The 27,318-nt window shown below is 46.3% G+C and overlaps 1 protein-coding gene across 1 annotated transcript; it reads right to left on the bottom strand.

The window, feature by feature from the left end:
* Window positions 1-1,642: 1,642 nt before the first annotated feature.
* Window positions 1,643-23,232, bottom strand: LOC129327858 (zinc finger protein 420-like). Its single transcript, XM_054976607.1, has 6 exons — window positions 22,885-23,232; window positions 22,624-22,672; window positions 21,287-21,366; window positions 20,933-21,059; window positions 14,491-15,580; window positions 1,643-4,795 (listed from the first exon to the last, which is right to left on the bottom strand). The coding sequence occupies exons 1-6, from the start codon at window positions 23,230-23,232 to the stop codon at window positions 3,793-3,795; spliced, it is 2,697 nt and encodes an 898-aa protein (XP_054832582.1). The 3' UTR covers window positions 1,643-3,792.
* Between the last annotated feature and the right edge of the window lie 4,086 nt (window positions 23,233-27,318).

Genomic DNA, 27,318 nt, shown 5'->3' with positions numbered 1-27,318 from the left:
CAAGCGGAGGACATAGGGGAGTGATGGCAAAGGTCTTTGGCGATAAGAAATTTTGTTGTATTTTCTTCTCTTTTTGTAGGTGGTCCTGAGACGCTCCAACACTGGAGGATGGAAAGCACAGTCCCAAGTTTTACCCGGAACCAAGGCTGGCAATTTTCCTAAAGTTCTTCGTCCAATCAGACTTCCTCAGGGGCATTGTAGGCATAACTGGATTCTCAGAGAATTTGTCTTAATAATTTCATGTATAAAACGGAGTCTGGACCATTTCCAGACGTGTTCAAACTATATTGTATAACTGTTTCATAAGTTGTTATGAGAATATTTTTCGCATTAGAGTGCTATGTATAACTGTATATGGATATAAGAGCTTAAAATTTTTTCTTCTTTGAAACAATTGTTTTCTGACCCTCCAGAATGGTATTCTTTCTTGACAGTGTCTTTTCGCGGGGGGAGCCAACTTGGTTAGTTGATTCTGCGAACTCAGGCAGACCATGAGAGGGTGGGCAGGAAGGGTTACATCAGTGCTTGTGGCCCTTCTTACATGCTCAGGGTAATGCCAATTGCCACCTTCAAGTCAAGTAACAATTTCCCCCAGGCCAGTTTGGCTAGGGATCCTGACGGTGTTTTGCAATCTTCTGGGCATGGAGCAAGGGTCATTGGATGTGTGTGTGTGTGGGTGGGGGTAATTGTGAATTTCCCGCATTGTGCAGGGGGTTCGACTAGATGACCCTAGAGATCTCTTCCAACCCTATGATTCCAGGGTATAAGCTTTCGTGGGTCAGAGCTCCCTTCTTCAGACACTCTGGAAATCTTGTTGGCTTCTAAGGTACCAGTGGACTCAAATCCAACTATCAAAAAGGGTCCTGAGGCAAGAAGTTTTAAAATATCACTCTGGTCAGCCTATCTTTTTCCCTGCTGGGGATAAACCCTCTACTAAACAAAGCAATTGAAGCAGCAGGGAAATTACAAACATGATCAACTTCAAGAGTATTTGCATTAACACACTGTAATACAGCCACCTGGAGCACCAACATTTAAAACGTTTTCCAGCCTGCTTTGTTTCATATATAAAGAGTTAGACAGCTCAAAAAGGCAACCTCTTTTTCTACTTATATTAAAGGCAAAAAAAAATCCCTCCGTTTTTCGGCTAAGCAAGCAAATAAAGAATTAGAGGCTAGCCCAAAGGATGGAGGGAGATAATTCCCAACCTCTCCTATCGTACTCAGCTAGACTTAAAAGTTTTCAGCATCTTCAGAAAAGAAAGAAAATGACTCGTGTATGTCAGGGTCAATCTCTCCCCCAAATGAAAGAAGTTTAAGAGAACCTCAAAAACTGATAAGACCAACAGAACCAATAAGACCAAAGGAAAATAAAACAGTCCAACAGTTAAAAACCAAATCAAACAGATAAAACCAAATGAAATAGATCCAAATAAATTAAAAATGCAGAGTATAACTACACCACCACAGCAGTCAATCAAACTGGAAACAAAAGGAAGAATAAAATTAAAAAGAAATATAAAATCTGACCAACCCAAAATGTGGATATCCCCTTCTGATATCAGCCCTCACTCCCTCTTTTGAAAAAGACTCTGGGAGGAAAATTAGCCATTGGCCTAAGCAAGACAGTCATGTGCCAGAGTAGCAAGGCCTGCAAAAGTGATTTTCTTAGATCCAGCACTTCTAGCTGGCAGACTTGCTACTACTGTCAAACTGTTGCCATCTTTATCAGTGTGAGAACAGAGATTTCCATACCCACTAAACAATACTCATTCAATGTGCCCACTTCTCTCCCTTGCTCCCGTCTGGCCCTCTTGAGCCAGGGCCTCTGCCTAGGGTCTAAAGGAGTCCCTTGTGTACCAGACACCTTCTCCTGAAAAAGAAACAAGAATCCCATGCCGGAAAGAGGAGTACATATGATGCCTGAGCAGGCCTGATTTCAGCAAAAGGAGGCTGAAACAGGTCCCCCTGGTAAGTCAGAATTGCCTGAGGATGTATGATGAGTCTAAAGCGCTTTTGGGGGTGCAGAACTTTTAAACATATCTTACTACATAAAAGAGTGTGTTTCAGATGATTCACTTTATACCCTGCAGCACCACCAGCGAAGCGAAGAAGGTGGCAATGCCCTCCCCCCCCTTCACCCAGCTGGGATCAGGAGCAGAGCAGGTGGAAAGGCCCGCCCCCCCCATCTTAACCAAGCTGGTATTGGGAGCGGAGCAGGTGGCAATGCCCTCTCCCACCTTAACCCAGCTGGTATTGAGTGAAGCAGGTGGTATTGAGTGAAGCAGGTGGCAATGCCCACCCCTGCCTTATCACAACTGGCATTAAAAGCGGAGCAGGTGGCAATGCCCGACCCTGCCTTAACCCAGCTGGTATTAGGAGCGGAGCAGGTGCCAATGCCCACCCCCCTTCACCCAGCTGGGATCAGGAGCCTAGCAGGCGGCTATGCCTACAGAATCATTACAGAAGTAATGCCCGCTCCTCCCTTCACCCAGCAGGGAACAGGTGGCAATGCCCACTCCCCTTCATCCAGCTAGGATCAGGCTTGGAGCAGGCAGCAATGCCTGCCCCCCTTCACCCAGCCGTAATCAAAGCAGAAGACAATGCCCATTTTCCCTTCACCCGGCTGGGATCAGGAGCGGAGCAGGTGGCAATGCCTGCCCCCCTTTACCCGACGTGTATCAGGTGTGCAGCAGGTAGCAGAGCTGACCCCCCCTTCAGTTGCTGAGATCGGGTGTGGAGCAGGTGGCAATGTCCACCCCCTTCCTTCACTGGCCAAGATCAGTGACGGAGGAGGAGGGAATGCCTGCCTGCCCGCTCTCTAGAGCCCGTTGTATTTTTTTCCACAACGGGCTTTCTTTCCAGTAATCAATCTTTGTGCTTGGATTTTGTGAATAAGTATGGAACTGGAGTTCTTACATCTTGGGGAAACTATAACTACAACCTCAATCAGGCTGGGGAGGTAGGAACTTGCGCAGGTATACAGCAGGTAACACTTCCTGGGACACTGAAATCGATCTGTGTCTCCATCCATCCATCTTTGGTCTGCGTAACTCCTCAGCAACTGATGTGAGGAGTCTCAATACAGGACACCAGCTTCAGGATGATCACAGGAGGTGCAGTGCCAAACAGGATGGACATCCTGGCCAGGGTAATCTCCAGACCCTCCCTCTACTTTTCATATTGGAATCTATGGTTGCCTATACCTACCCTGGACTCACAGGGTAGGTATTGTGATGCAATGAGAGACCACAACAACGTAAGCCTCTTTTGTGTTGACTTTGGGGAGAAAGGAAGCACAGACATGGAAAGTAAAACCTGTGTGTGTGTGTGTGTGTGTGTGTATGCGGGTGCAAGTGCATGTGCGAGTGAATGAGTGAGGTCTGCCATCAAGCCAATGAACTAACCTCCAAAATGTCCTATCATTAACAACCTTGCTCAGGCTCTGCAAACTGGAGGCCGTGGCTACTGAGTCAAGCCTTCCACCTTTCCTAGCATTATTGTCTTCTCCAGTGAGTTTTGTCTTCTCATGATGTGACCAAAGTATGATGGTACGATAGTATCTGTAAAAATCTCCTCCAATACCACTTGTCAAATGAGTCAGTTTTCTTTTTGTCAGCTTTCTCCCTTGTCCAACATTCACACTCAAACACAGTGTGAATTGTCTTGATGTTGGTTTCCAGCAAGCAGTTGGAGTGTCAGTCCAAGTTCAAACCCCACTGATGCCTCTGAAAGTTGGTGGCTGGCTGTGGGCCAGCGACTTGTTCTCAGCCTAACTTTCCTTTCAGCAGGGTTACTGGGAGGAACAAATGGAAGACAGGAGAACAATATAAGTCATTTCAGATCCGTGTTGAGAAGGAAGACAGGGTATGGTTCCTCCTGTGTGGATATGCTGAGGGACAGAAAGAGATCCATTCCCACCAAAGTCTTTTCCACACTCCAAATATACAGATGATTTCTCTTCTTCGTGGACTCTCTTATGGTAGTTAAGCTCTGTGTTTTGGTTGAAGGTCTTTCCACAAGTCAAGCATATATATAGTTTCTTCCGTTTGTGGCTACGTTGATGGACAGTAAGGTATGCACTTCGAGCAAAGTTCTTGCCACACTCAGAACATTTGTATGGTTTCTCTCCTGTGTGGATTCGTTGATGGAGAGTAAATTCTTTACTCCGAGAAAAGCTTTTTTCACAGTCAGAACATGTATATGGTTTCTCCCCTATGTGGATTTGTCGATGGACAGTAAGCTGTATCCTCTGAGCAAAGCTTTTTCCACACTCCAAACATTTATATGGTTTCTCCCCTGTGTGGATACGCTGATGGACAGTAAGGTACGCACTTTGAGCAAAGCTCTTGCCACACTCCAAGCATTGAAATGGTTTCTCCCCTGTGTGGATCTGTCGATGACGAGCAAGTCCTCCAATGAAAGCAAAGCTCCTGCCACATTCCAAGCATTTATATGGTTTCTCCCCTGTGTGGGTTCGCTGATGGGATGTAAGATCTTTACTCCAAGCAAAGCTCTTTTCACACTCAGGACATTTGTATGGTTTCTCCCCTGTGTGGAAACGTTGATGTACAGTAAGGTGGGCACTCTGAGTAAACCTCTTTCCACACTCCAGACATTTAAATGGTTTCTCCCCTGTGTGGATTCGACGATGGATAGTAATATCTTTACTCCGGGCAAAGCTCTTACCACACTCCAAGCATTTATGAGGTTTCTGCCCTGTATGAATGTTTTTGTGTTCCAAAAGGTGTTCCTTCCGAACAAAGGCCTTTCCACACTCCAAACATCTATATGGTCTCTCCCCCGTGTGGATTTTCCAGTGTCTATCACACAATGATTTATATCTGAATGTTTTCCCACACACAGGGCAACTGATCTTTCCTTGGTCTGGGGAGAAGTCCTGGGATTCAGGACCCTGAGAAGCAGAGGATTCACTCCCCCTCTTCTGGTCTGTTCCAGTGCGTCTTCTTTGTTGCTTCCCTTCCAAAGGGAGCTGTTGTGGTCCTCCCTTGAGCTTTTCCGGGGGTCCATCAGGCTCTGGAATAAAGAGAAAAGGTTAGTAAGAACTTAAAACAAATGCGGAATCAAGGCAAGAAGGCCATTTACTGCTCTTCATGATGACAGGATAGAAATCACTTAAAGAGCAGAAAAACTATGCAATGTGTTATTCAGCTGTTGCTTTTTCATGTATGGTAGTTTTGTCAGAGATAAGATGATGCAGTGGAACCTCTGTGGTTGGAGGCAGCATCTCTCTGAAGGCTGGTTGCCCACATGACAGTCCCAGATCGAGACCTTGGCTCTGCTTCTCTGTTTGCAAACCTTCCAGGGACTCTAGTTGGCTGCTGTGAGTAATGGAAGGCTGGTCTAGACCTAGGCTGGACCTCTGGCAGATCTCTCACCTCACAAATGCTGTTTTGTGCAGTTTGAAAGAAGGGCAGAATAAGAGACAAGAAATCACAGAAACCAACCAATAAAGGGCGGGCCTGTTGCCCCCCCCAACACATCATCAGCCTTGCTTTGCATCACATACAAGGTCCAATCGTGCCCTTTCTCTCCAAAGTTCCGCTAATAATCAGAAGAGATGTTACTAGTCTAGGTGGACCAACTGGAGCAACTTCAAAGACTGCTGCATTAAATACTAAGAGATTTGATCAAGTTCCTTTCTCTCAATTGGTGCCACAAAGGCTTGTGAGGCCCTCCTTCGCCTGTGCCCCCAGCAGGTGGGCATCCTCAGGACTCAGGCCAGCCAGAGAAGGGGACTGCACCGCCTTGTCCCTTCTAATGACTGAGGAACACAGCTTCTCCGGAGCTGACTCCCAGCCACCATCCTCAACCATCACAGGGAATCACTTATATAGGATTTTCTTGTCATGCCCCTGGGCTTCCTTCCAATTCTGCCCTGGACCTCTTGAATGGCCCTCTCCTCAGTTGGCTGGGCTATGTCAGCCTTCACCTTTCCTGGCTCCCCCCCTTCCCACTCATCCAGGGCTGGTTTGCTCAACCACTCCCCAGTCAGGCCTGCCCAGGCCTCACCCCTGCATTCCCTGCTGTCCTGGGGCCTGTTCCCTCCAAGCTCAAGCTGTGGTTCTGCCAGCCAGACTGTTCCTGGGCCACACCCACAGTCCTCCTCAGGAAGAGGTAAGGCTACCCCAGGCCCCAGGCTGCTGTAGGCAAAGAGTGAGGGCCGGGAAAGCCTGCTGCTACAAAGGTGAGATGGGCGGCGCAAAGTCCAACAGCGCTCGACAAAGCTTTTAACTGAATTTACTGGAAGTTTATTTTTGCTATATACATTTGGCTTTCTTCATGAATTTCTGAGTTGGAATAGAATGCTTTATTCATCTCCCAGATCTAGGGTACTGACAAACGGCATCTTTTCTGCATCACTCACTCCTTAAGCACCTATGAAACAAGACAAAGCACAACCTTACCCACAGAGGCCACATTCTGACAGTTTTCCTCCATGACTTCCTTGTGAAGACGTCTTTGGTCCGGATCCAGCAGGGCCCACTCCTCCTCGGTGAAGTGCACAGACACCTCCTCAAAGGTCACCAGGCCCTGAAAAGAGAAAGAACTGCTAAGGGCAAACTTCTAAGGGATCTACAATAAGATGTTTGCTTTCAGGATTCAAACCTCTATGAGACCTTTTCATTTTCTGCCTAGTAAGCAGGACAGATAGCAGGAAGGGGAAAGAGGCAAAAAGAGAACAAGAGAGAGATTCTTTCTGACCTGGGGTAGGTGGGGGTGGAGGGAGGCACCCAGGGTCTGGATCCCCAGTTCCACACTTACTGAGTCCTGCTGCATGGAAGCGGCTTTCTGTAGCCCACAAATTGATGCCAAAGAAGGTATCACTGTTTTAAAGGCACCACCTAGAAGAATTGAAAGACAACTGGAATGCATTCTGTCCTTTACAAGTCTTTAGTATTTCAGTTCCTGGAAAGATTCTCCTTCTCTTGGTTCATGGTCAAAACTATCTTTGCATCCTGGTTTCCGATAATTTTTTGCTTCCAGACATTTGATAAACCCAACCTTGCTACACTCATCAGCTGTAAAAAAATGGCCTGTTTGTCTGAAATGCCAGGAACAGGGAGTTCTAAATCCCCCAACAGCACCGCAGCTCCCGTCCCAGAATTTCTTGGCATGTCGGCTAGAATGGCACCAACCAAAAAAGTCAGCCCTTGCTATTGGCAAAGTACCAACAGTTACCCTCTTGTCATCCTAGCTAGGCGTCACAGGATGAGACACCACCAACACATCACCTGTATTGTACTTGCAATGGCTGTTCTGGAATTTTCCCCTGCTCTACAATCCCAGTCCAACTGCAGCTCTCAGATCTTGTAATGCTCTTACTGATTGAAAAGGGTTTTTTTTATCATAGTTATAATTTGCCTTGAGTCCCAGTGAGAAAGGCAGATTATAAATGAAGATATAATAACAACAACCATGGAAACCAACAAGTGTCATGGAATATATATACAGAAGAAGCCCAGTGATGTCACACTGCCAAATACAGGTATTTACAGGTTGATCCAAGGCCACTTTTTGACCAAATCTTTTTGGTCCCCTTCATTACCATTAGGAAAGAGCAAGGTTTTGACAACCAGTGATAGCCCTATTCCACTAGCAGCCTTTTGAGGTTTGTCAACTGCTTGTGTTCCTTGCCCTGTGGTAAACTGAGTAAGGAAAAAGCTCTTGACAAGTATTGGGCAATTGTGATTTGGTGACTGCAGGATAGGAGCTGCTTAAAGCCTTTAATGTTGATCCTTTCCTTATTGGCTCAACTTACTGTATCTCCTCAATTTTTGACATTAATTATCATTATTTGAATTTGGAGGCAGCGTTGCCCTCACCCCCCTGCCGGCTAGTGCCAGAAGGGAGGTGGGCTGGAAATGTTTACATTGAATTTTTTTCCTGTACAGTTAATAGAGTCCCTCTTACATTATTATCATGGTTAATTCCTATCAATTTTCTTCATCTTGGTCTGATTTTAAATCGACCCACTTCTCAAAACAGAAACTTCTCAACTGAAAAGCTGGAACAGAGCATCTTTCCTACCAAAAATTAAAGGGGCACGAAAGCAGCCCACGTACCCTCAAGGGGAACACCCTTTTAGATCTTACCCCGCAAAGGTGTTTTGTGGTGATGCTCCTGCCGGATCTGCTCCTGCCCCTGAAACAGAAGTGAGATCCCAGAAAGGGGAAACGGATGAGAAGAGGAAGAGGGAACAGGCTGGGGAGGGGGTTCCTTAATGTGGATTGTATGGCCGCCCAGGGTCGTATCCCGTGCCCCAGCCACACTCCCTGGCGAAGCCCCCTCACCTGCTGCGGCTCCTGCTCCTCGCCCTCTGCCTGGCTCAGGAGGAAGCCCTCGGCCAGGGCCACCGCCTGGGCGCTGCTCTCGGGCCCGCAGCCCCGCACCCAGCGCTCCATCTCCGGGGGCAGGACGGCCAGGAGCTGCTCCAGGAGCACCAGGTCCAGCATCTCCCGCTTGCTGCGCCTCTCGGGCTCCAGCCACTGGCGGCAGAGCTGATGGAGGCGGCTGCAGACCCGCCGGGGCCCCTCGGCCTCCCGGTAGCGGAGCTGCCTGAAGCGCCGGCGCTGCGCGTCCCAAGGGCGCTCCTCCTCGTCCCCCGGGCCCTTCTGCGCGGGGCCTTCCTCCGCTCCGCTTCTGCTCCCGGCCTCGGGGCCCTTCCCCGCTCCCAGGCCCGCATCTGCCCTCATCCTCCCCTGAGCCACGGGCAGCCGCCCGCCTCCCCTGCCAGGCACGGGCAAGGGCTGGATCGGCGCCTTCCTGCCAATCCCGCGTCAAAGCCACTTCTGCGCGGGGAAGAGGAGTTGAATGCCCGACTTCGAGGAGGAAAATCCGACGCAACTCCGCCAGCGCACCTTCGCCCACTCGTTTCCCAACTCCCGGACGGGAAACTTCGCGCAGGAAGGTACTCTGATGGGTCACGTGGTCTCCTCACTTCCTGCCTCTCTAGGAACTGAGACCCGTTAACCCTTTCATGGAAGCTCCTTCCAGAGAGCAAAAAAGGGCTGGTTTGAGCCACGTCGAGCTTCTAGCGTTGCCAGTCTCCAGGAATTGCACCTGATCTCCAGGCCACAGAGATTAGTTCCCCTGGAGAAAGTAGCTGCTTTGGAGGGTGAACTCTATGGCATTAGACCATGCTGAGTTCTGTCTTCTTCTCAAACCCCTTCAGCCCCCCAGGCTTCATCCTCAAAATCTGCAGGAATTTCCCAACCTGGGGCTGGCAACCCTGTGAATCCCCATGCCTTGGTAGCGCTGCTCCCTCCCAAGGGGAAACTTTGTTCTGACAGTGGCTGCGGTGGTCGCAGACAAAAGCAGCTTAATCTTCCTTAAATGGACAGGGATTATTCTTAGATCTTTCAAAAGTTTATCAATCTGATTTGGATGCCATCCCCCTAGAAACCAGAGGTCTAGCAACTTTATATACATCCTGATTAGGGAGGAATCGAGGGGTTAAAACTGGGTTACAAATACATCTTTGGGGATAAATCTCATGCGGATTTAACCAATGAGGTTTAGCAAAAATTAATGCAGGAATTTTTTTTGAATAAAATTAGAGTCCAATTGCTCTCACATAGGGATTCTGGAAGCCTGACAAAATATTTTAAGTAAGTATCTCCTGGATGACAATTCAAGAGAGAGCCTGTTCTTTAATTTGCCATTTTCGATTCCAGTTTATAATGCGACCTTGATACGGACAAGTAATCACTGAAATTTTATACTTATCTTTTTTTATGTATCCAATTTTATTGGGTTTTTAGTAAACAGGGAGGGGTTACAACAAGGCACCAACTTTTAGCAAATTCATATACAAATATCCATCAATCCAGATGTATAAAGCCACTACATATATAGTTAACGCCCCATATACCTTCAAGTTTCCCTTTTGTTTTCTAGAACCATTATTTTCTATACTTTTTAATCCACTTATCCTCTTCCTTGTATTATTTCTAACAGTCTTTTATATATATTGTAGATAGTTCAATCCAGGAGTAGAAAATGGAAATAGTATAACAAAGGGTTTCAGTAAAACAATTAAAACAGAAATAAAACAATAGTAGAGCAAAGGGTATCAATAAATCAATATTCTATAGGAGGTGTTTCTTTCATCTATTTTATTCCAGCTAAACCTATTTACCTGGATTTTCATACTGATAAGATTGGCTGTGGAAAAAAAACAAGCTCCTTCATCTGTCCTATCTTAACCATCTTATTTACTTGGGTTTTCATAATCGTAAGGTTAAGAAGAGCAGATGGTCATTAGGTTAACCACTTATTTATATTCTGGAAAGGAAAGCTAAGATCTAAAAAATAGTTTTAAAAGCTTCAAGGGCCCAATTAACACATTATCACTATCCCTTTGACAGTAGATATTCAAAATCTATCATAATACAGAGCCTCTAAAACTTTCATTAAGTCTATATTACATACCATTAAACATATAGAGATCTGTCATATTCCACATTTCACTTTCCTTCAAAAATAGAAAGGAAAAAAAGGGCTGTAGTAAAGAAAGAAAGCTGTATCAATCCAGGGGTGGAAAATGGAAATAGTACAGCAAAGGGTATCAACAAAACAGTGAAATACTTCTATATAGAGGAGCATTTTTGTGCTAATTTTCCTCTTTCTTACATCTGTTCTGGCCAAGCCTTCCAGACTTATGTACTTGGGATTTCATAGGTGGAGTGGCCAAATCAGCATTTGATTTAAAAACATTTATATTCTATAGGAAGTGTTTTTTTCATCTACTTTATTCCAGCCACACTTATTTACTTGGATTTTCATATTGATAAAATGGGTTGGAAAAGAGAAAAGAGCTCCTTCATCTATTTTCTTTTAACCATCTACACTTATTTACTTGAGTTTTCATAATAGTAAGGTTAGGAAGAGCAGATAGTCATTTTGCTCATTTATATTCTGGAAAGGAAAGCTAAGATCTAAAAAGTAGTCAACAAGCTTCAAGGGCCTAGTTAACACATTATCACTATCCCTTTGACAGTAGATATTCTAAGTCTATCATAGTATAGAGCCTCTAAAACTTTCATTAAATCTATATTGCATATCATTAAACATATAGAGGAGACCTAAGTCATATTCCACGTTTCTCCTTCTTTCTTTCCTTCAAAAATAGGAGGGAAAGGGGGGGGGGAAGGCAGTAGTAAAGACAGAAAGCTCTATAGTTCCATCAATCCCCCCCCCTTGTTTCTTCAAAGAACATACAAAGTATATGGTATTATATAAAAGACAAAAAAAAAGAGGGAGAGAAAGGAGGAGAAATAAGAAGCCACAAAGTGTTCTTCTGGAACTTATCGTTGTTTTTTCTTCTTTCTTCCTGTAAAGTAATACATCCAGTCCTTATTCCATCTGCTGAAATTTTATACTTACCTTGAACTGGTGAAGAATGAGAAAGACCATGAGAACGGATGGTAGAGAAAGAGACTTTACTACCAGGCATAAACTCATAAACCTTAGTAGTAGGTAAATGTATACAGATAGTATCAATCTTATTAAGGATTTTTGAAGGGTCTCAGCTATTAAAAATGTGTAGGTAGCTAGCTGTGCAGGATTTGAGACCAGTGGCACCAGAGATCAACAAGATTTTCAGGGTACACCTGAGAGCAATGCTGATTCTGTGAACCCAGGCAGACCATGAGAGGGAGGGCAGGAGGTGCTTAGTTCTTGTGGCTTTTCTTACATGCCCAGGGTAATGCCAATCGCCACCTTGGAATCAGGTAACAATTTCGCCCAGGCCAGTTTCGCTAGGGATCCTGACGGTGTTTTGCAATCTTCTGGGCATGGAGCAAGGGTCACTGGATGTGTGTGTTTGGGGGGGGGGGGTGGTAATTGTGAATTTCCTGCATTGTGCAGGGGGTTGGACTAGATGACCCTAGAGATCCCTTCCAACCAAGCTTTTTTTCTGGGAAAAGAGGTGTTGGAACTCAGTGGGTTGCCAGCACAGGGGGCAACTCTTGGCAGGAGGTGGTGCCTTAGTGCCACATTTGGGCGTGCAAAGTGCGTGCACACTCCCAGGACCAATGACGTCACTTTGTTTCAGCTGGAACAAGGCGGTTGTTTTTAAAAGTTTAAATCCCCACCCCCTGATCTCCAGACAGAGGGGGAGTATATATTGCCCTCTGCGCCACTCCAGCAGCGTGGAGGGCAATCTAAACTCCCCTCCATCTGGAGATCAGGGGGCAGGGCCACCAGCCATGTGTCCATTTTCAAGAGTTTCTGGAACTCTATTCCACCACTTTCCAGCTGAAAAAAAAAAGCCCTGCATCCGGCCCTATGATTTCAGGGTATAAGCTTTTGGAGGTCAGAGCTCCCTTCTTCAGACACTCTGGAAATCTTGTTGGCTTCTAAGGTACCAGTGGACTCAAATCCAACTATCAAAAAGGTTTCGAGGCAAGAAATTTTAAAATATCACTCTGGTCAGCCTATCTTTTTCCCTGCTGGGGATAAACCCTCTACTAAACAAAGCAGTTGAAGCAGCAGGGAAATTACAAACATGATCAACTTCAAGGCTATTTGCATTAACACATACAGCCACCTGGAGCACCAAAATTTAAAATGTTTTCCAGCCTGCTTTGTTTCATATATAAAGAGTTAGACAGCTCAAAAAGGCAGCCACTTTTTCTAGTCATATTAAAGGCAAAAAAAAAACCCTCAGTTTTTCAGCTAAGAAAGCTAATAAAGAATTAGAGCCTAGCCCAAAAGAGGGAGATAATTCCCAACTTCTCCTATCGTACTCAGCTAAGTTTTCAGCATCTTCAGAAAAGAAAGAAAACAGCTCAAACTTGTCAGGATCTGCCACTCCACCAAATGAAATAAAGTTTAAAGGAACCTCAAAGTGATAGGACCAAAGGATCCAATAAAACCAAAGGAAAATAGACAGTTAAACAGTTAAAAACCAAGCCGAACATGAAACAATACTTGGTGAAAAAATGGGAGGTGGGAGGAGAACTGTGGCAGTTTGAAAATTACTGAAATACAATAAAAGTAGAGGGAGGTGACTTTACCGGGGGGCGGAGAGTTAAATGAGAATTTCTAAGCAATTATTTTATTTGACTATTATATATAGTATTAAGTAATGGAGGTGTTATTATAAGAATTATAAGGAAAGAAACTAATTAATTTCATTTCTGACAGATAACTGTATAATGGAGAAATCATATAATCATAATGAATGAACTTAAGTAAGGTGGAAAAAATATATAGCAATATACAGATTATAAGTTAAATTGACTGACTTATGCTGAATGTATATATGGGTCAAATTGGTTGACTATCTTTGGTAGACAGTTGCATAATGGAGAAATTAGATAATTAATCTATATAATTAAAATAGCAGGAAGATAAGATACGTAGAAGGAAGTAAAGAGTAATATATAGAGTATAAGTTAAATTGATTGACTTATATTGAATGTATGCATTGTCTACAGAAGTACCTAAAGCTATGTTGAATGAGGGATAAATTGTTTGTCCCATATTGAAGATGAGATTATAAGATAGAGTACGGAGTACCAAAACTAGTTAAATGATTATTACTAAAAAAATATATGCCAGGAATGTATTATTTAGTTATGTATTATTTAGTTGTTAAAGTAAGTGGGAAAACAGAGAAAGCACTGTCATAATAGATAAGCTTAGAAGAGAGTGAAAGTTTATGTTTAATAGATAAGTTTGAAATGAGTAGGGGAAAAGGGATAAGGGGTTGGAAAACTGTTGGAAGTCAACAAAAGGGGGGGGAAGGGAGGGGGTTAGAATTGGAAAAATTAAAGGAAATTGACTGTAATGTATACTTTAATGACTTCTATTCCAATAAAAATTAAAAAAAAAACCAAGCCGAACAAATGAAAGCCAAAGGAAATCGATCAAAATAAATTAAATATGCAGAGCATAGCTACACCACCACAGCAGTCAATCAAACTGGAAACAAAAGGAAGAATAAAATTATAAAGAAATATAAAATCTGACCAACCCAAAATGTGGATATCCCCTTCTGATATCAGCCCTCACTCCCTCTTTTGAAAAAGACTCTGGGAGGAAAATTAGCCATTGGCCTAAGCAAGACAGTCATGTGCCAGAGTATCAAGGCCTGCAAAAGTGCTTTTCTTAGATCCAGCACTTCTAGCTGGCAGACTTGCTACTACTGTCAAACTGTTGCCATCTTTATCAGTGTGAGAACAGAAATTTCCATACCCATGAAACATAGGAGAAACACAGGTTTCTCCTATGTGGATATGCTAAGGGACAAAAAGAGTTCCTTTCCTAATGAAGTCCTTTCTACCCTCCAAATATATAGATGATTTCTCTTCTTCGTGGATTGTCTCATGGATGCTAAGCTCTGTGTTTTGGTTGAAGGTCTTTCCACACATCAGGCATTTATATGGTTTCTTCCCTTTGTGGATACATTGATGAACAGTAAGGTATGCACTTTGAGCAAAGTTCTTACCACACTCAGAACATTTGTAGTTTCTTTCCTGTGTGGATTCGTTGATGGACAGTAAGCTGTGTCCTCTGAGTAAAGTTCTTTCCACACTCCAAACATTTATATGGTTTCTCCCCTGTGTGGATACGCTGATGGACAGTAAGGTTTGCACTTCGACCAAAGCTCTTGCCACACTCCAAACATTTATATGGTTTCTCCCCTGTGTGGATACGCTGATGGATAGTAAGGTATGCACTTCGACCAAAGCTCTTTCCACACTCCAAACATTTATATGGTTTCTCCCCTGTGTGGATACGCTGATGGTCAGTAAGGGATACACTTCGAGCAAAGTTCTTGCCACACTCCAAGCATTTAAATGGTTTCTCCCCTGTGTGGATCTGTCGATGACGAGCAAATCCTCCAATGAAAGAAAAGCTCCTGCCACACTCCAAGCATTCATATGGTTTCTCCCCTGTGTGGGTTCGTTGATGGGTAGAAAGATCTTTACTGTTAGAAAAGCTCTTTTCACACTCAGGACATTTGTATGGTTTCTCCTGTGTGTGGAAACATTGATGTGCAGTAAGGTGGGCACTCTGAGAAAACCTCTTTCCACACTCCAGACATTTAAATGGTTTCTGCCCTGTGTGGATTCGACGATGGATAGTAATATCTTTACTCTGGGCAAAGCTCTTACCACACTCCAAGCATTTATAAGGTTTCTGCCCTGTATGAATGTTTTTGTGCTCCAAAAGGTGTTTCTTCCGAAAAAAGGCCTTTCCACACTCTAAACATTTGTACGGTTTCTCCCCTGTGTGGAAACGTTGATGGGCAATAAGGCTGCCATTCTGAATAAATCCCTTTCCACACTCCAAACATGTATACGGTTTCTCCCCTGTGTGGCTTCTCCAGTGTCTATCAAGCCGTGATTTATATCTGAATGTTTTTCCACACACAGGGCAACTGATCTTCCCTTGGTCTGGGGGGAAGTCCTGGGATTCAGCACCCTGAGAAGCAGAGGATTCACTCCCCCTCTTCCGGTCTGTTTCACTGTGGCCTGTTTGCTGTTTCCCTTCCAGAGGGAGCTCTTGTGGTCCTCCCTTGAGCTTTTCCGGGGGACCTTCAGGCTCTGGAATAAAGAGAAAAGATTAGCGAGCCCTTAGACCAAATGTGGAATCAAGGCAAGAAGGCCATTTATTGCTCTTCGTGATGACAGGATAGAAATCACTTAAAGGGCAGTCAAACCCTGCCACGTATTATTCAGTGGTTGCTTTTTCATGCATGGCTGTTTTGTCAGAGTTGAGGTGATGCAGCAGAACCTCCCTGTTTGGAGGCAGCATCTTTCTGACGGCTGGTTGCCCACATGACAGTCCCAGATCGAGACTTTGGCTCTGCTTCTCTGCTTGTGAACTTTCCAGGGACTCTAGTTGGCCGCTGTGGGAACTGGAAGGGTGGTCTAGAGGGACCTCTGGCAGATCTCTCGCCTCACAAATGCTGCTTTGTGCTCCTTGAAAGAAAGGCACGACGGGAGGCAAGAAATCGCAGAAACCAACCAATAAAGGAGGGGCCTGTTGCCCCCCAGCAGATCAACTGCCTTAGATAGCATCACAGCCACTGTCCAATGCCCTCTTTCTCCAAAGCTCCACTGGTAATCAGAAGAGATGATACTAGTCTAGGCGGACCAGCTGGAGCAGCTTCAAATACTCCTTCGTTTGTGCCCCCAGCTGGCCCTTTGTCATCTTGCTAGTTGCCATTGGTGGGCATCCTCAGGACTCAGGCCAGCCAGAGAAGAGGACTGCACCACCTTATTCTCCTGACTGAGGAAGACAGTGTCTCCAGAGCTGACTCAACCACAATCCTCAGCCGTCTCAGGACGTGACTTATACAATGTTTTTCTTGATCTGCCCTAGGGCTTCCTTCCAATTCTGCCCTGGAACCCTTGAATGGCACCCTCCTCAGCTGGCTAGGCTGTGTCAGCCTTTGCCTTTCCTGGCTCCTCCCCTTCCAGCTCACCCAGGGCTGGTTTGTCCAACCACTCCCCGGTCAGGCCTGCCCAGGCCTCACCCTTGGGGAATGGGCATTGCCACCTGCCTCACTCCAAATACCAGCTGGGTTAAGGTTGGGGGTGGGCTCTACCACCTGATCTGCTCCTAATACTGGCTTTGTTATGGCATGGTTGGGTATTGCCACCTGCTCCGCTCCTAGAATTAACTGGGTTAAGGTGGGGTGGGCATTGCCACCTGTTCCGCTCCTAATACCAGCTGGTGAAAGTGGGGGGGGGGGGCTGGTATTGCCACCTGTTCCCATCCCGATCCCAGCCTGGCTTTCCTGCCACAGCACATTTTCTGGAGGGACATGGGGCCTTGCCTGGACTTCCCTCTGTGGCAGCTCCCTCTGGTGGTGCACCAGGGTATAAAGCGAGTTGTCTGAAACACACTTACTCAGTTATATAGTAGGATCTCTAATTATTCTTGTAAATAGCAACAAAGCCCATTGTGGGAAAAAATACAATGGGCTGTAGAAAGGGGAGGGTGGATAGGCAGGCATTCCCTCTTCCTCTATCACTGATCCTGGCCAGTGAAAGAGGGAGTGGGCATTGGTCCACGTGTGATCTTGGCCACATGAAGTGGGGGGTGGGCTTTGCTACCTGCAGTACTCCTAATACCATCTTGGTTAACGTGGGGGGTGGGCATTGCTACCTGCTCCATTCCTGATCCCAGCTGGCAGAAGTGGGAGTGAGCATTGCCATCTGCTCTGCTCCGAATACCAGCCGTGTTAAAAGAGGAGTTGAGCATTGCCACTTGCTCCACTCCTAATACCAGCTGGCTTAACGCAGTGGTGGGCATGGCTGTCTGCTTAGTGACTTATTCCAGTAGATTGAAGGGGGTGGGTATTGCCACCTGTTCTGTGCCTTATCCTGGCTGGGAGAAGGGAAGAAGAGGATTGCCACCTGCTCTGCACCTGATCCTAGCCAGGTGAAAACATGGGGGAGGCGCTGCCACCTGCTCCGCTCTTGATCCCAGTATGGTGAAGGAGGCGGGCATTGCATCTGCTCTGCTCCTAATCCCATCTAGGTGAAGGAGGACGGGTATGTCCACTTGTTCTGCTACTAATACCAACTGGGTTATAGTGGGGTGTGGGCACTGCCACCTACTCTGCTCATAATACCGGATGGGTGAAGGGGGTGTGGGTATTGCCACTTGCTCTGCTCCTGATTCTGGCACGTTGAAGGGGGATGGGCATTGCTGCCTGCTTGGCACCTGTTTCCAGCAGGGTGTTTCCAGCATTGCCACATGCTCCGCTCCTAATACCACCTGGATTAAAGCAGGGGTAGGCATTGCCACCTCCTCCGCTCCTAATATTAGCTGGGTTAAGGCAGGTTGTGGGAATTGTTGGGGTTGGGCACTGCCACTGCTCCGGTTCTAATACCCACTGGCTAAGGCGGGGCATTGTCACCTGCTCCACTCCTGATCCCAGCTGGTTGACAGTGGGTGGGCATTGCCACCTGCTCTGCTTCTAATATCAGCTGGATTAAGGCGGTGGGTGGGCATTGCTACCTGCTCTGCTCCTAATACCCAGATAAGAGGGGTCCTCTCAGTGTAGAACACCCCAAAACAAATTACAAACCTTGAAGGTTATATGTTAAATATATTTTGTAAATTTTTATATTTTTAATTCTTACAAATGTGCCAGTGCTCAAATGTGATAAATATTCTACAATAAATATTCAGCTAATAAACCTTCATGAATAATCATAAATATTCATCAGGCGTCCAAACCTTCCAGTCCACTTTGAATTCCAAATGCCAGAGTCATAACTTGTATATTCTTAGTTCTTGTTCTATTTCAAAGCTATTAATAACTGTGTGGAGCTTGAAAACTATAAATATGTGTGTGGAGTATTCTCAGATGACAGCACTGCCTAGTGGTTACAGCTGAAAAATCTCCAAGATTGGGCTATGAAAACCTGTATAATCTTGTTCTTTGTTCTGTTTCAAACCTGTTAATATTTGTTAGAAGTATCAGAACTGTTCAGATCCATATGGAATATTTTCACAACACAACAAAGTTGTTGCAAAGGGAGTCAGATTGGATATTCAAATTAAAAACACTGTTTCCATATGGGCTAAATAATGAGATGGAACTCTCTTGCTATTTGTGATATAATTATACATCCGTTTAATACAACACTGTACCTTTAAAACTGTAATCTATGGCTGCAGAAATGTATTTGTATGACATCATGAGTATTAGAACCCTACGGCAATGGTCTGTCGGCTCTTTCATCTTCCAGGAAGTGAGTGTGGTGGTGTTGGAGTGATTGTAAGTAACAGACATACATATGGTTTGATTAAAGGAGGTTATAATAGTGTAATGTTTAATGCAAAATCATAGGTTTGATTACAGTGTATGTTGATTTGAGCCTTTGAAATAGACATTGTCGAAACGGGATAGCAGGCTGGCGACACCCATCAGGCTCTTTCAGCCCATTTTTGGATGGTCTCAGCTTTAACCACTGGGCAATGTTGTGGTGTGAAGATATTCCATACGGATATGAACAGTTCTGAGACTTCTAACAAATATTAACAGCTTTGGAACAGAACAAAGAACAAGATCATACAGGTTTTCGTAGCCCAATCTTGGAGATTTTTTCAACTATAACCACTAGGCAATGCTGTCATCTGTATATTTATTGTAATATATTTATTGTAGAATATATTTATCATGTTTGAGCACTTGCACTTTTGTAAGAATTAAAAATATAAATATTTACAAAATATATTTAACATATAACCTTTGAGGTTTGTAATTTATTTTGGACCGCTCCTAATACCAGCTGGGTGAAGACCGGGGCAGGCATTGCCACCTGCTCCACTCCTGATCACAGATGGCTGAACAGGGGACGGACACTGCCACCTGCCCCATTCCTAATACCAGCTTGGTTAAGGTGGGGTGGGCATTGCCACCTGTTCCACTCCTAATACCAGCTGGTGAAAGTGGGGGGTTGGTATTGCCACCTGTTCTCATACCGATCCTGGCCTGGCCGTCCTGCCACAGCACATTTTCTGGAGGGACATGGGGCCTTGCCTGGACTTCCCTCTGTGGCAGCTCCCTCTGGTGGTGCACCAGAGTATAAAGTGAGCTTTGCTACCTGCTCTGCTCCTAATATCATCTTGGTTAAGGGGGGGGGGCATTGCTACATGCTCTGTTCCTGATCCCAGCTACCACAAGTGGAAGTGAGCATTGTCATCTGCTCCTCACCTAATACCAGCTGTGTTAAGGCGCGGGGGTGGGGGTGAGCATTGCCACTTGCTCCACTCCTAATACCAGCTGGCTTAACACAGTGGTGGGCATGGCTGTCTGCTCAGTGACTTATTCCGGTAGATTGAAGGGGGTGGGTATTGCCACCTGTTCTGCGCCTTATCCTGGCTGGGAGAAGGGAAGAAGAGGATTGCTACCTGCTCTGCGTCTGATCCCAGCCAGGTGAAAACATGGAGTGGGCTTTGCATCTGCTCTGTTCCTGATCCCAGCAAGGTGAAGGCGGACGGGCATGTCCACTTCCTCTGCTACTAATACCAACTGTGTTATGATGGGGTGTGGGCATTGCCACCTGCTCCACTACCACCAGCTGTGTCAAGGTGAGGGGTGGGCATTGCCACTTACTCTGTTCCTAATACTAGATGGGTGAAGGCTGGGGTGGACATTCCCATCTGCTCCTCTCCTAATATTAGCTGGGTTACGGCGGGGTGAGAATTGTCAGGGATGGGCATTGCCACCTCCTCTGCACCTAATAACAGCTGGGTAAGACACTGCCACCTGCTCCGCTCCTGATTCCAGCTGACTGAAGGGGGTGGGCATTGCCACCTTCTCTGATCCTAATACCAGTTGGGTTAAGGCAATAAGTGGGCAATGCCACCTGCTCCACTCTTAATACCAGATGGGTGAAGTGGGGAGGGCACTGCCATCTGCTATTCCTGATCTCAGCTGGCTGAAGGGGGTGGGTATTGCCACCTGCTCTGCTCCTAATACCAGCTGCATTATGGTGAGGGGTGGGCATTGCCACTTGCTCTACTCCTAACACCAGCTGGTTTAAGGCGGGGGGTGGGCATTGCTATCTGCTCCTCGCCTAATACCAGCTGGGTTAAGATGGGGGATGGGAATTGCCAGTCGTGGACATTGCCACCTGCTCCGCTCTTGATCCCAGCTGGTTTAAGGGGGGTGGGCATTGCCACCTGCTCTGATCCTAATACCAGCTGGGTTAAGGCGGTGGGTGGGCATTGCCACCTTCTCCGCTCCTAATACCAGTTGGATTAAGGCATTGGATGGGCATTGCCATGTTTCTCAGTGCCCTCATATATGGGGGTAGACTGCTCCACTCCCCTACTGAGAATCTCTATTGGAAGAGTCCTCCTAGGGGCCTTTTGAAAAGGAGCAATTTTTGACTTAAGCATCTATGAAACAAAAAAAAGGACAGCCTTACCCAAAGAGGCCACATTCTGCCAGTTTTCCTCCATGACTTCCTTGTGAAGGCGTCTTTGGTCTGGATCCAGCAGGGCCCACTCCTCCTCAGTGAAATGAACTGAGACCTCCTCAAAGGTCACCAGACCCTGAAAAGAGAAAAAAATTGCTAAGGGCAAACTTTAAGGGCAAAATTAGATGTTTGCTTTCAAGATTCAAACTTCCATCAGACCTTTTCATTTTCTATCTAATGAGCAGCAAAGATAGCAGCCAGAGAAGGAGGGAGGGAGAAAAGAGAGATTTTGATTGATTCTTTCTGGCCAAGGGAGGGGTAGGGCAAGGTGCCCAGGGTCTGGATCCTCAGTTCCACACATACCGAGTCCTGCTGCATGGAAGCGGCTTTCTGTTTGCTACAAATTGATGCCAAAGAAGGTATCGCTGCTTTCAAGGCACCACCTAGAAGAATTGAAAGACAACTGGAATGCATTCTGTCCTTTACAAGTCTTTAGTATTTCAGTTCCTGGAGTGGGGAAAAAAAGATTCTCCCTCTCTTGGTTCATGGTCAAAACTATCTTTGCATCCTGGTTTCCGATAATTTTTTGCTTCCAATCATTTGACAAACCCAATTTTGCTACACTCATCATATCTAAAACAATGGCCTTTGAAATGCCAGGAACAGGCAGTTCTAAATCTCCCGACAACACCACAGCTCCTGTCCCAGAATTTCTTGGCATGTGGGCAAGAATGGCACAAACAGAGAAAGTCAGCCCTTGCTATTGGCAAAGTACCAACAGTTACCCTCTTGTCATCCTAGCTAGGCGTCACAGGAAGGATACCACCAACACATCATCTGTATTGTACTTGCAATGGCTGTTCTGGAATTTTCCCCTGCTCTACAATCCCAGTCCAACTGCAGCGATCATATCTTGTAATGCTCTTACTAATTGATCGAAATGTTTTTTTATCATAGTTATAATTTGCCTTGAGTCCCAGTGAGAAAGGCAGATTATAAATGAAGCTATAATAACAACAACCATGGAAACCAACAACTGTCATGGAATATTCATACAGAATAAGCCCAGTGATGTCACACTGCCAAATACAGGTATTTACAGGTTGATCCAAGGCCACTTTTTGACCAAATCTTTTTGGTCCCCTTCATTACCATTAGGAAAGAGCAAGGTTTTGACAACCAGCAATAGCCCTATTCCACTAGCAGCCTTTCGAGGTTTGTCAACTGCTTGTGTTCCTTGCCCTGTGGTAAACTGAGTAAGGAAAAAGCTCTTGACAAGTATTGGGCAATTGTGATTTGGTGACTGCAGGATAGGAGCTGCTTAAAGCCTTTAATGTTGATCCTTTCCTTATTGGCTCAACTTACTGTATCTCCTCAATTTTTGACATTAATTATCATTATTTGAATTTGGAGGCAGCGTTGCCCTCACCCCCCTGCTGGCTAGTGCCAGAAGGGAGGTGGGCTGGAAATGTTTACATCAATTTTTTTTTCCTGTACAGTTAATAGAGTCCCACTTACATTATTATCATGGTTAATTCCTATCAATTTTCTTCATCTTGATCTGATTTTAAATCGATCCACTTCTCAAAACAGAAACTTCTCAACTGAAAAGCTGGAACAGAGCATCTTTCCTACCAAAAATTAAAGGGGCACGAAAGCAGCCCATGTACCCTCAAGGGGGACAACCTTTTTGATCTTACCCTGCAAAGGTGTTTTGTGGTGATGCTCCTGCCCGATCTTTTCCTGCACCTGTAACAGAAGTGAGACACCAGAAAGGGGAAATGGATGAGAAAAGGAAGAGGGAACAGGCTGGGGAGGGGGTTCCTTAATGTGGATTCTGTGGTCGCCCAGGGTCCTATTCCGTGCCCCAGCCACACTCCCTGGCCAAGCCCCCTCACCTGCTGCTGCTCCTGCTCCTCGCCCTCTGCCTGGCTCAGGAGGAAGCCCTCGGCCAGGGCCACCGCCTGGGCGCTGCTCTCGGGCCCGCAGCCCCGCACCCAGCGCTCCATCTCCGGGGGCAGGACGGCCAGGAGCTGCTCCAGGAGCACCAGGTCCAGCATCTCCCGCTTGCTGCGCCTCTCGGGCTCCAGCCACTGGCGGCAGAGCTGATGGAGGCGGCTGCAGGCCCCCCGGGGCCCCTCGGCCTCCCGGTAGCGGAGCTGCCTGAAGCGCCGGCGCTGCGCGTCCCAAGGGCGCTCCTCCTCGTCCCCCGGGCCCTTCTGCGCGGGGCCTTCCTCTGCTCCGCTCCTGCTCCCGGCCTCGGGGCCCTTCCCCGCTCCCAGGCCCGCCGGGCCCGCCTCTGCCCTCATCCTCCGCCTGGCCCAGCCCGCCGCCCGCCTTCCCTTGCCTGGATCGGCGCCTTCCTGCCCGGCGACTCCGCGGAACTCCTGGAGGGCAGAATCCCCCGTCAATGGCAGGGCGGGGAAGAGGAGCTGAATGCTCGATTTCAAAGGGGGGAATCCGACCCTCCTCCCAACTCCCGGGCAGGAAACTGAAAGGCGAGTCTTCCCACAGAGCAGGAAGTGGTCTCTTTTAGAGATCAGGTGGCCTCATCCCTTCCTGCCTCTCTAGGAACTGAAACGCTCGTTCCATTTAACCCGTTCATGGAAGCCCCTTCCAGGTAACAAAAAAGGACTGGCTTGAGCCCTGTAGAGCTTCTAGGCTTGCCAGTCTCCAGGCGGGAGATGGGAAACTCCTGGCATTGCAACTGATCTCCTGGCCTCAGCAATTAGTTCCCGTGGGGAAACTGGCTGCTCTGGAGGGTGGACTCTATGGCATTAGACCATGCTGAGGTCTTGTCAGACTATGGAGGCCAGGTTATGGCTGATAGATCCCTGGATCACTTCAGCAAGACACATATCCTTGGCTAAATGATATTTATTCAGGAATTCAATTTTGTACATATACACAGGTCCATAGGAGTACATGAAGTAAAAGGCAGGGGAGCCTCATTGATAGGAATAAGGCTTCTGGCTGTTGCAGGACAATATTGGGAAACATTTCCAAAGTTCACACACTCTACAGACAAGACACTAAGCAATGCAAGACTTCAGACACTCAAGGTCAGATTAAACAATATCAGTGGAAAGGAATGTTTGCAGCTGCACCAGCAGCCAACTAGTCTATGAAGGTGGGAGGAAACGAAAGTGGTTATCGAAAGCTAAGGAATGAACTTATCGGTTACAACATGAGATCAGTTCCAAGACTGAGATGACTCAGGACCATCAGCTTAATACTGGCCTGACTGAGGGGTAGTGGACCTCATGAATTATCCTGGCATGGGATAGAGCATATACTTGACAACAGAAATATTGGCATGAATGAATGGGCACAGTCAGACATGACAGGTCTCTCCTCAAACCCCTCCAGTCCCCGGCTTCTTCCTCAAAATCTCCAGGAATTTCTCAATCGGAATCTGGCAAGCCTGTTGTTGCCAACTTGGGGTTGGGGAATTCCTGGAGCTTTGGGGTGGAGCCTATGGAGGGCAGGGTTGGAGGAGGGGAGAGAGTGCAGGGGGCTATAGTACCATAGAGTTTGCTACTGTCTCCTCTGCTCTGGGCCGCCAGCAGGTTCAGCTGATGGATACGTCTGCATCCCAAGAGCAGCCCCTTCCCACCCTCCCGTTATGAAGGTGTTGCAGAAGATGAGAAATATTACATTCCTCACTTTAGCCAATATGAAGAGATAGCCCAGTTTGAAAACCTAAGTATTTGTTAGAAAAGGAAAATCCAGAAATAACTGGTCTGTTTCTTACCCCCAAAGGAGGACTTCTGGTTCCCAAACCTAATTCCATAAGAAAGAGAGAGGTCAGCAGATATTTGCTTCCTTGTCTGGTGGGAACTTTTGGTGTATGTGGTAGGACTCCTCTTGGGCTACATTTCATCCAGCGAATGCATTTCTCTTCTGTGTTTGAGCCCTGCTGGATTAGACCGATAAAGGCACACCACTCAGAACAAAAAAGCCTCCTTTTGCGGGGGAGCAACAAAGCCAATGCTGAGGAAATGCATGGCTCAAGCCAGTGAGCCCAGCCAGAAGCTTCTGCACCTCTGTCATGCGGTTCTTAAAGAACAGAAAATGATACTTCCCTAGATATAGAGAGGGATTATTCTGCATTCAGTGGCCCCACATTAGCTTCCTCCCATTCTGAACCTCTGGATCTCTCCTTAGAGGCAAAAACGAGCATAAACTGGCATGTCAAAGGAGGTTGAATCCTGTCTTTGCTTCGCCACACTTTGTAGTGGAATTGGAGTGAAGCTTGCTGGGTAAAAGGTGAAGCAAGGAGGGGGACTTTTCTGCCTTATGGAGAGAGTCAGTCCAAGGGTTAAATGTTAGGAGTTTCCATTCCTAGAGAGGCATCAAGAAAAGCCACATGACTTGCTCCAAACACTTCCTGCTTCAATTCTTTTAAAGGGGGGGGAACCATTTCTCTGTTCTACACAAGAAGTGAGTTGTTAGTGCGGGGAGGGGGTGCGGGGACATGGCAACATGGGAAGATTAAAAACATTTACTTGCAAAATTCTTCTCTGCTTTTGATTGTGGAATAAGGGCAGCTGTGTTTTGTGGTGCAAATAGCCGGCAATGTGCTGCCGACTTACTATGTGTTCAAGAGATGGACAGAGGTGGTTTGCCATTGCCTGACCTGCATAGGGACCCTGGACTTCCTTGGTGGCCTCCCATCCAAATACTAACCAGGGCCGACTCAGCTTCTGAGATCTCACAGCTAGCTTGAACCAATGTTTTTGAGATTCCTGCAATATTGACCAACCTGTAATTTAGCAGTACATCATTAACGTTAGTAACCTAAGGACTTCTTCCTGTGAGGTTGGTAAGGCTGAGAGATGCCTGAGTCAGCCATCTACTTTCTGGGGTAGTGTCAGGATTTGAACCTGCATCTCCTAGATCCTACTCAGATACTCTGCCACTGCACCTCTGGCTTTGATAGTTCAGGAAAGTTATTGAACACCTCCTTTGAAGAGGAGGGGGCATTTTCCACCACCACCCATCTGTGGTTCTGTTCTCTCCACTGGGGACTCAAAGTGGCTTATATTGCTGTTCTCTGTTCTCTTTTATTGTCACAACATCCCCTGTATGATTGGGACACACAGACACCTGCCAGTCCAGTTCACTTTCTGTTTACCAGCTGAGAACATGGAGCCTGCTAGCTGTCAGTCAGTTCACCTTTGTTTTGTAAAGGAGGGGACATTTCCCGCCTTCCTGGCCTGTGCTGCCTTTCTTCCCAGTGAGGACACAAAGCAGCTTTCATTGTTCTCCTGCCCTCCATTTTATAAAAATAGTAATAATAATAACTGTGCTTATATACTGTTCTTCTAGACAGATTATTATCCTTGCAACAACCCTGTGAGGTAGGTCTGCCTGAGATTGTGTGCCTGGGCCAAAGTCAGCCAGCTTCCTTCCATGGCAGAGTGGGGATTTGAACCTGGACCTCCTTGGCCCTGCCCTGCCCTGGATAGCCCAGGTGAGCCTGATCTTGTCAGATCTCAGGAGCGAAGTAGGGGCAGCCTTGGTTGGTAATTGGGTTGGAGACCTCCAACGAAGCTCCAAGGCTGCAGAGGCAGGCAATGGCAAACCAGTTCTGTTAGTTCCCTGCCATGAAAATCCCGCCAGGGGGCGCTGTAAATCAGCTGACATGAGGTCACTCCCCATCACCTCCTTGATCCTAGTCTGAGGTTCTAAGCACTCCTCCACACACGCTCTGATAGGTCAGGGGAGCGGTTAAACCCCATTTGGTTTTTCAAAGGGGATATTTTCCACGCTTTTTGTGCTGCCTGCACCTTCTGGCTTCTCTTTGAAAGTAAACCTTTCCTCCCTCTGCAGAAGGATAGTAAGGAGCTCTTCTGTGCCAGAATGGACTGATTCCCTTTTATGACTGCCCTTTGGCAGTGGTCGATTCATTGTCCCGTACTTTTTTCTACTGTCAAAAGGATGCAACAGCCGGAGAGAGATTTCTTAGGAATGTCAGCAGTGTTAGTCTGTAGTTGCAAGGTAGTAAAGAGTCCAGTCCTTTAAGAATAACCAACTTTATTGTAGCATGAGCTTTCGAGAACCATAGCTCTCTTCGTCACAACTCTCTTCATGCCATGCATCTAACGAAGAGAGCTGTGGTTCTCAAAATCTTATGCTACAATAAAGTTAAGTTAGTCTTAAAGGTGCTACTGGATTCTTTACTACTCAGCCATCCCTGACACTTCAAGATTAAGATTATGTCTGAGTAGCCTTTGCAAAAGCTACATTGTGGACATGGCAAACTTTTGTTTTACTGTGATTTTTAATTCCTACACCTCATAGTTTAGGAATTAACAGCCTATGGGCAGTTAAACTTGAATAAGCTTGAACTTGTTAGCAACGAACAGGTTATTGGCTTCACAAACTTCTAT

This window comes from Eublepharis macularius, chromosome 4 (genome assembly GCF_028583425.1).
Source record: "Eublepharis macularius isolate TG4126 chromosome 4, MPM_Emac_v1.0, whole genome shotgun sequence".
NCBI classification, from domain to species: domain Eukaryota; kingdom Metazoa; phylum Chordata; class Lepidosauria; order Squamata; family Eublepharidae; genus Eublepharis; species Eublepharis macularius.
This window is presented reverse-complemented; position numbering and strand designations above follow the sequence as displayed.

What these genes read in the sequence shown, in the direction of transcription:
- LOC129327858 (XM_054976607.1), bottom strand. Translation starts at nt 23,232, where the DNA reads ATGAGGGCAGAGGCGGGCCCGGCGGGCCTGGGAGCGGGGAAGGGCCCC. An exon ending in CCGAGAGCAGCGCCCAGGCG is followed by an intron (nt 22,673 to 22,884) that starts GTGGCCCTGGCC and finishes CTTCTGTTACAG; the next exon opens with GTGCAGGAAAAGATCGGGCA. An exon ending in ACAGGAAAGAAACTACAAAT is followed by an intron (nt 4,796 to 14,490) that starts GTTCTGAGTGTG and finishes CACGGGGGAGAG; the next exon opens with ACCATATAGATGTTTGGAGT.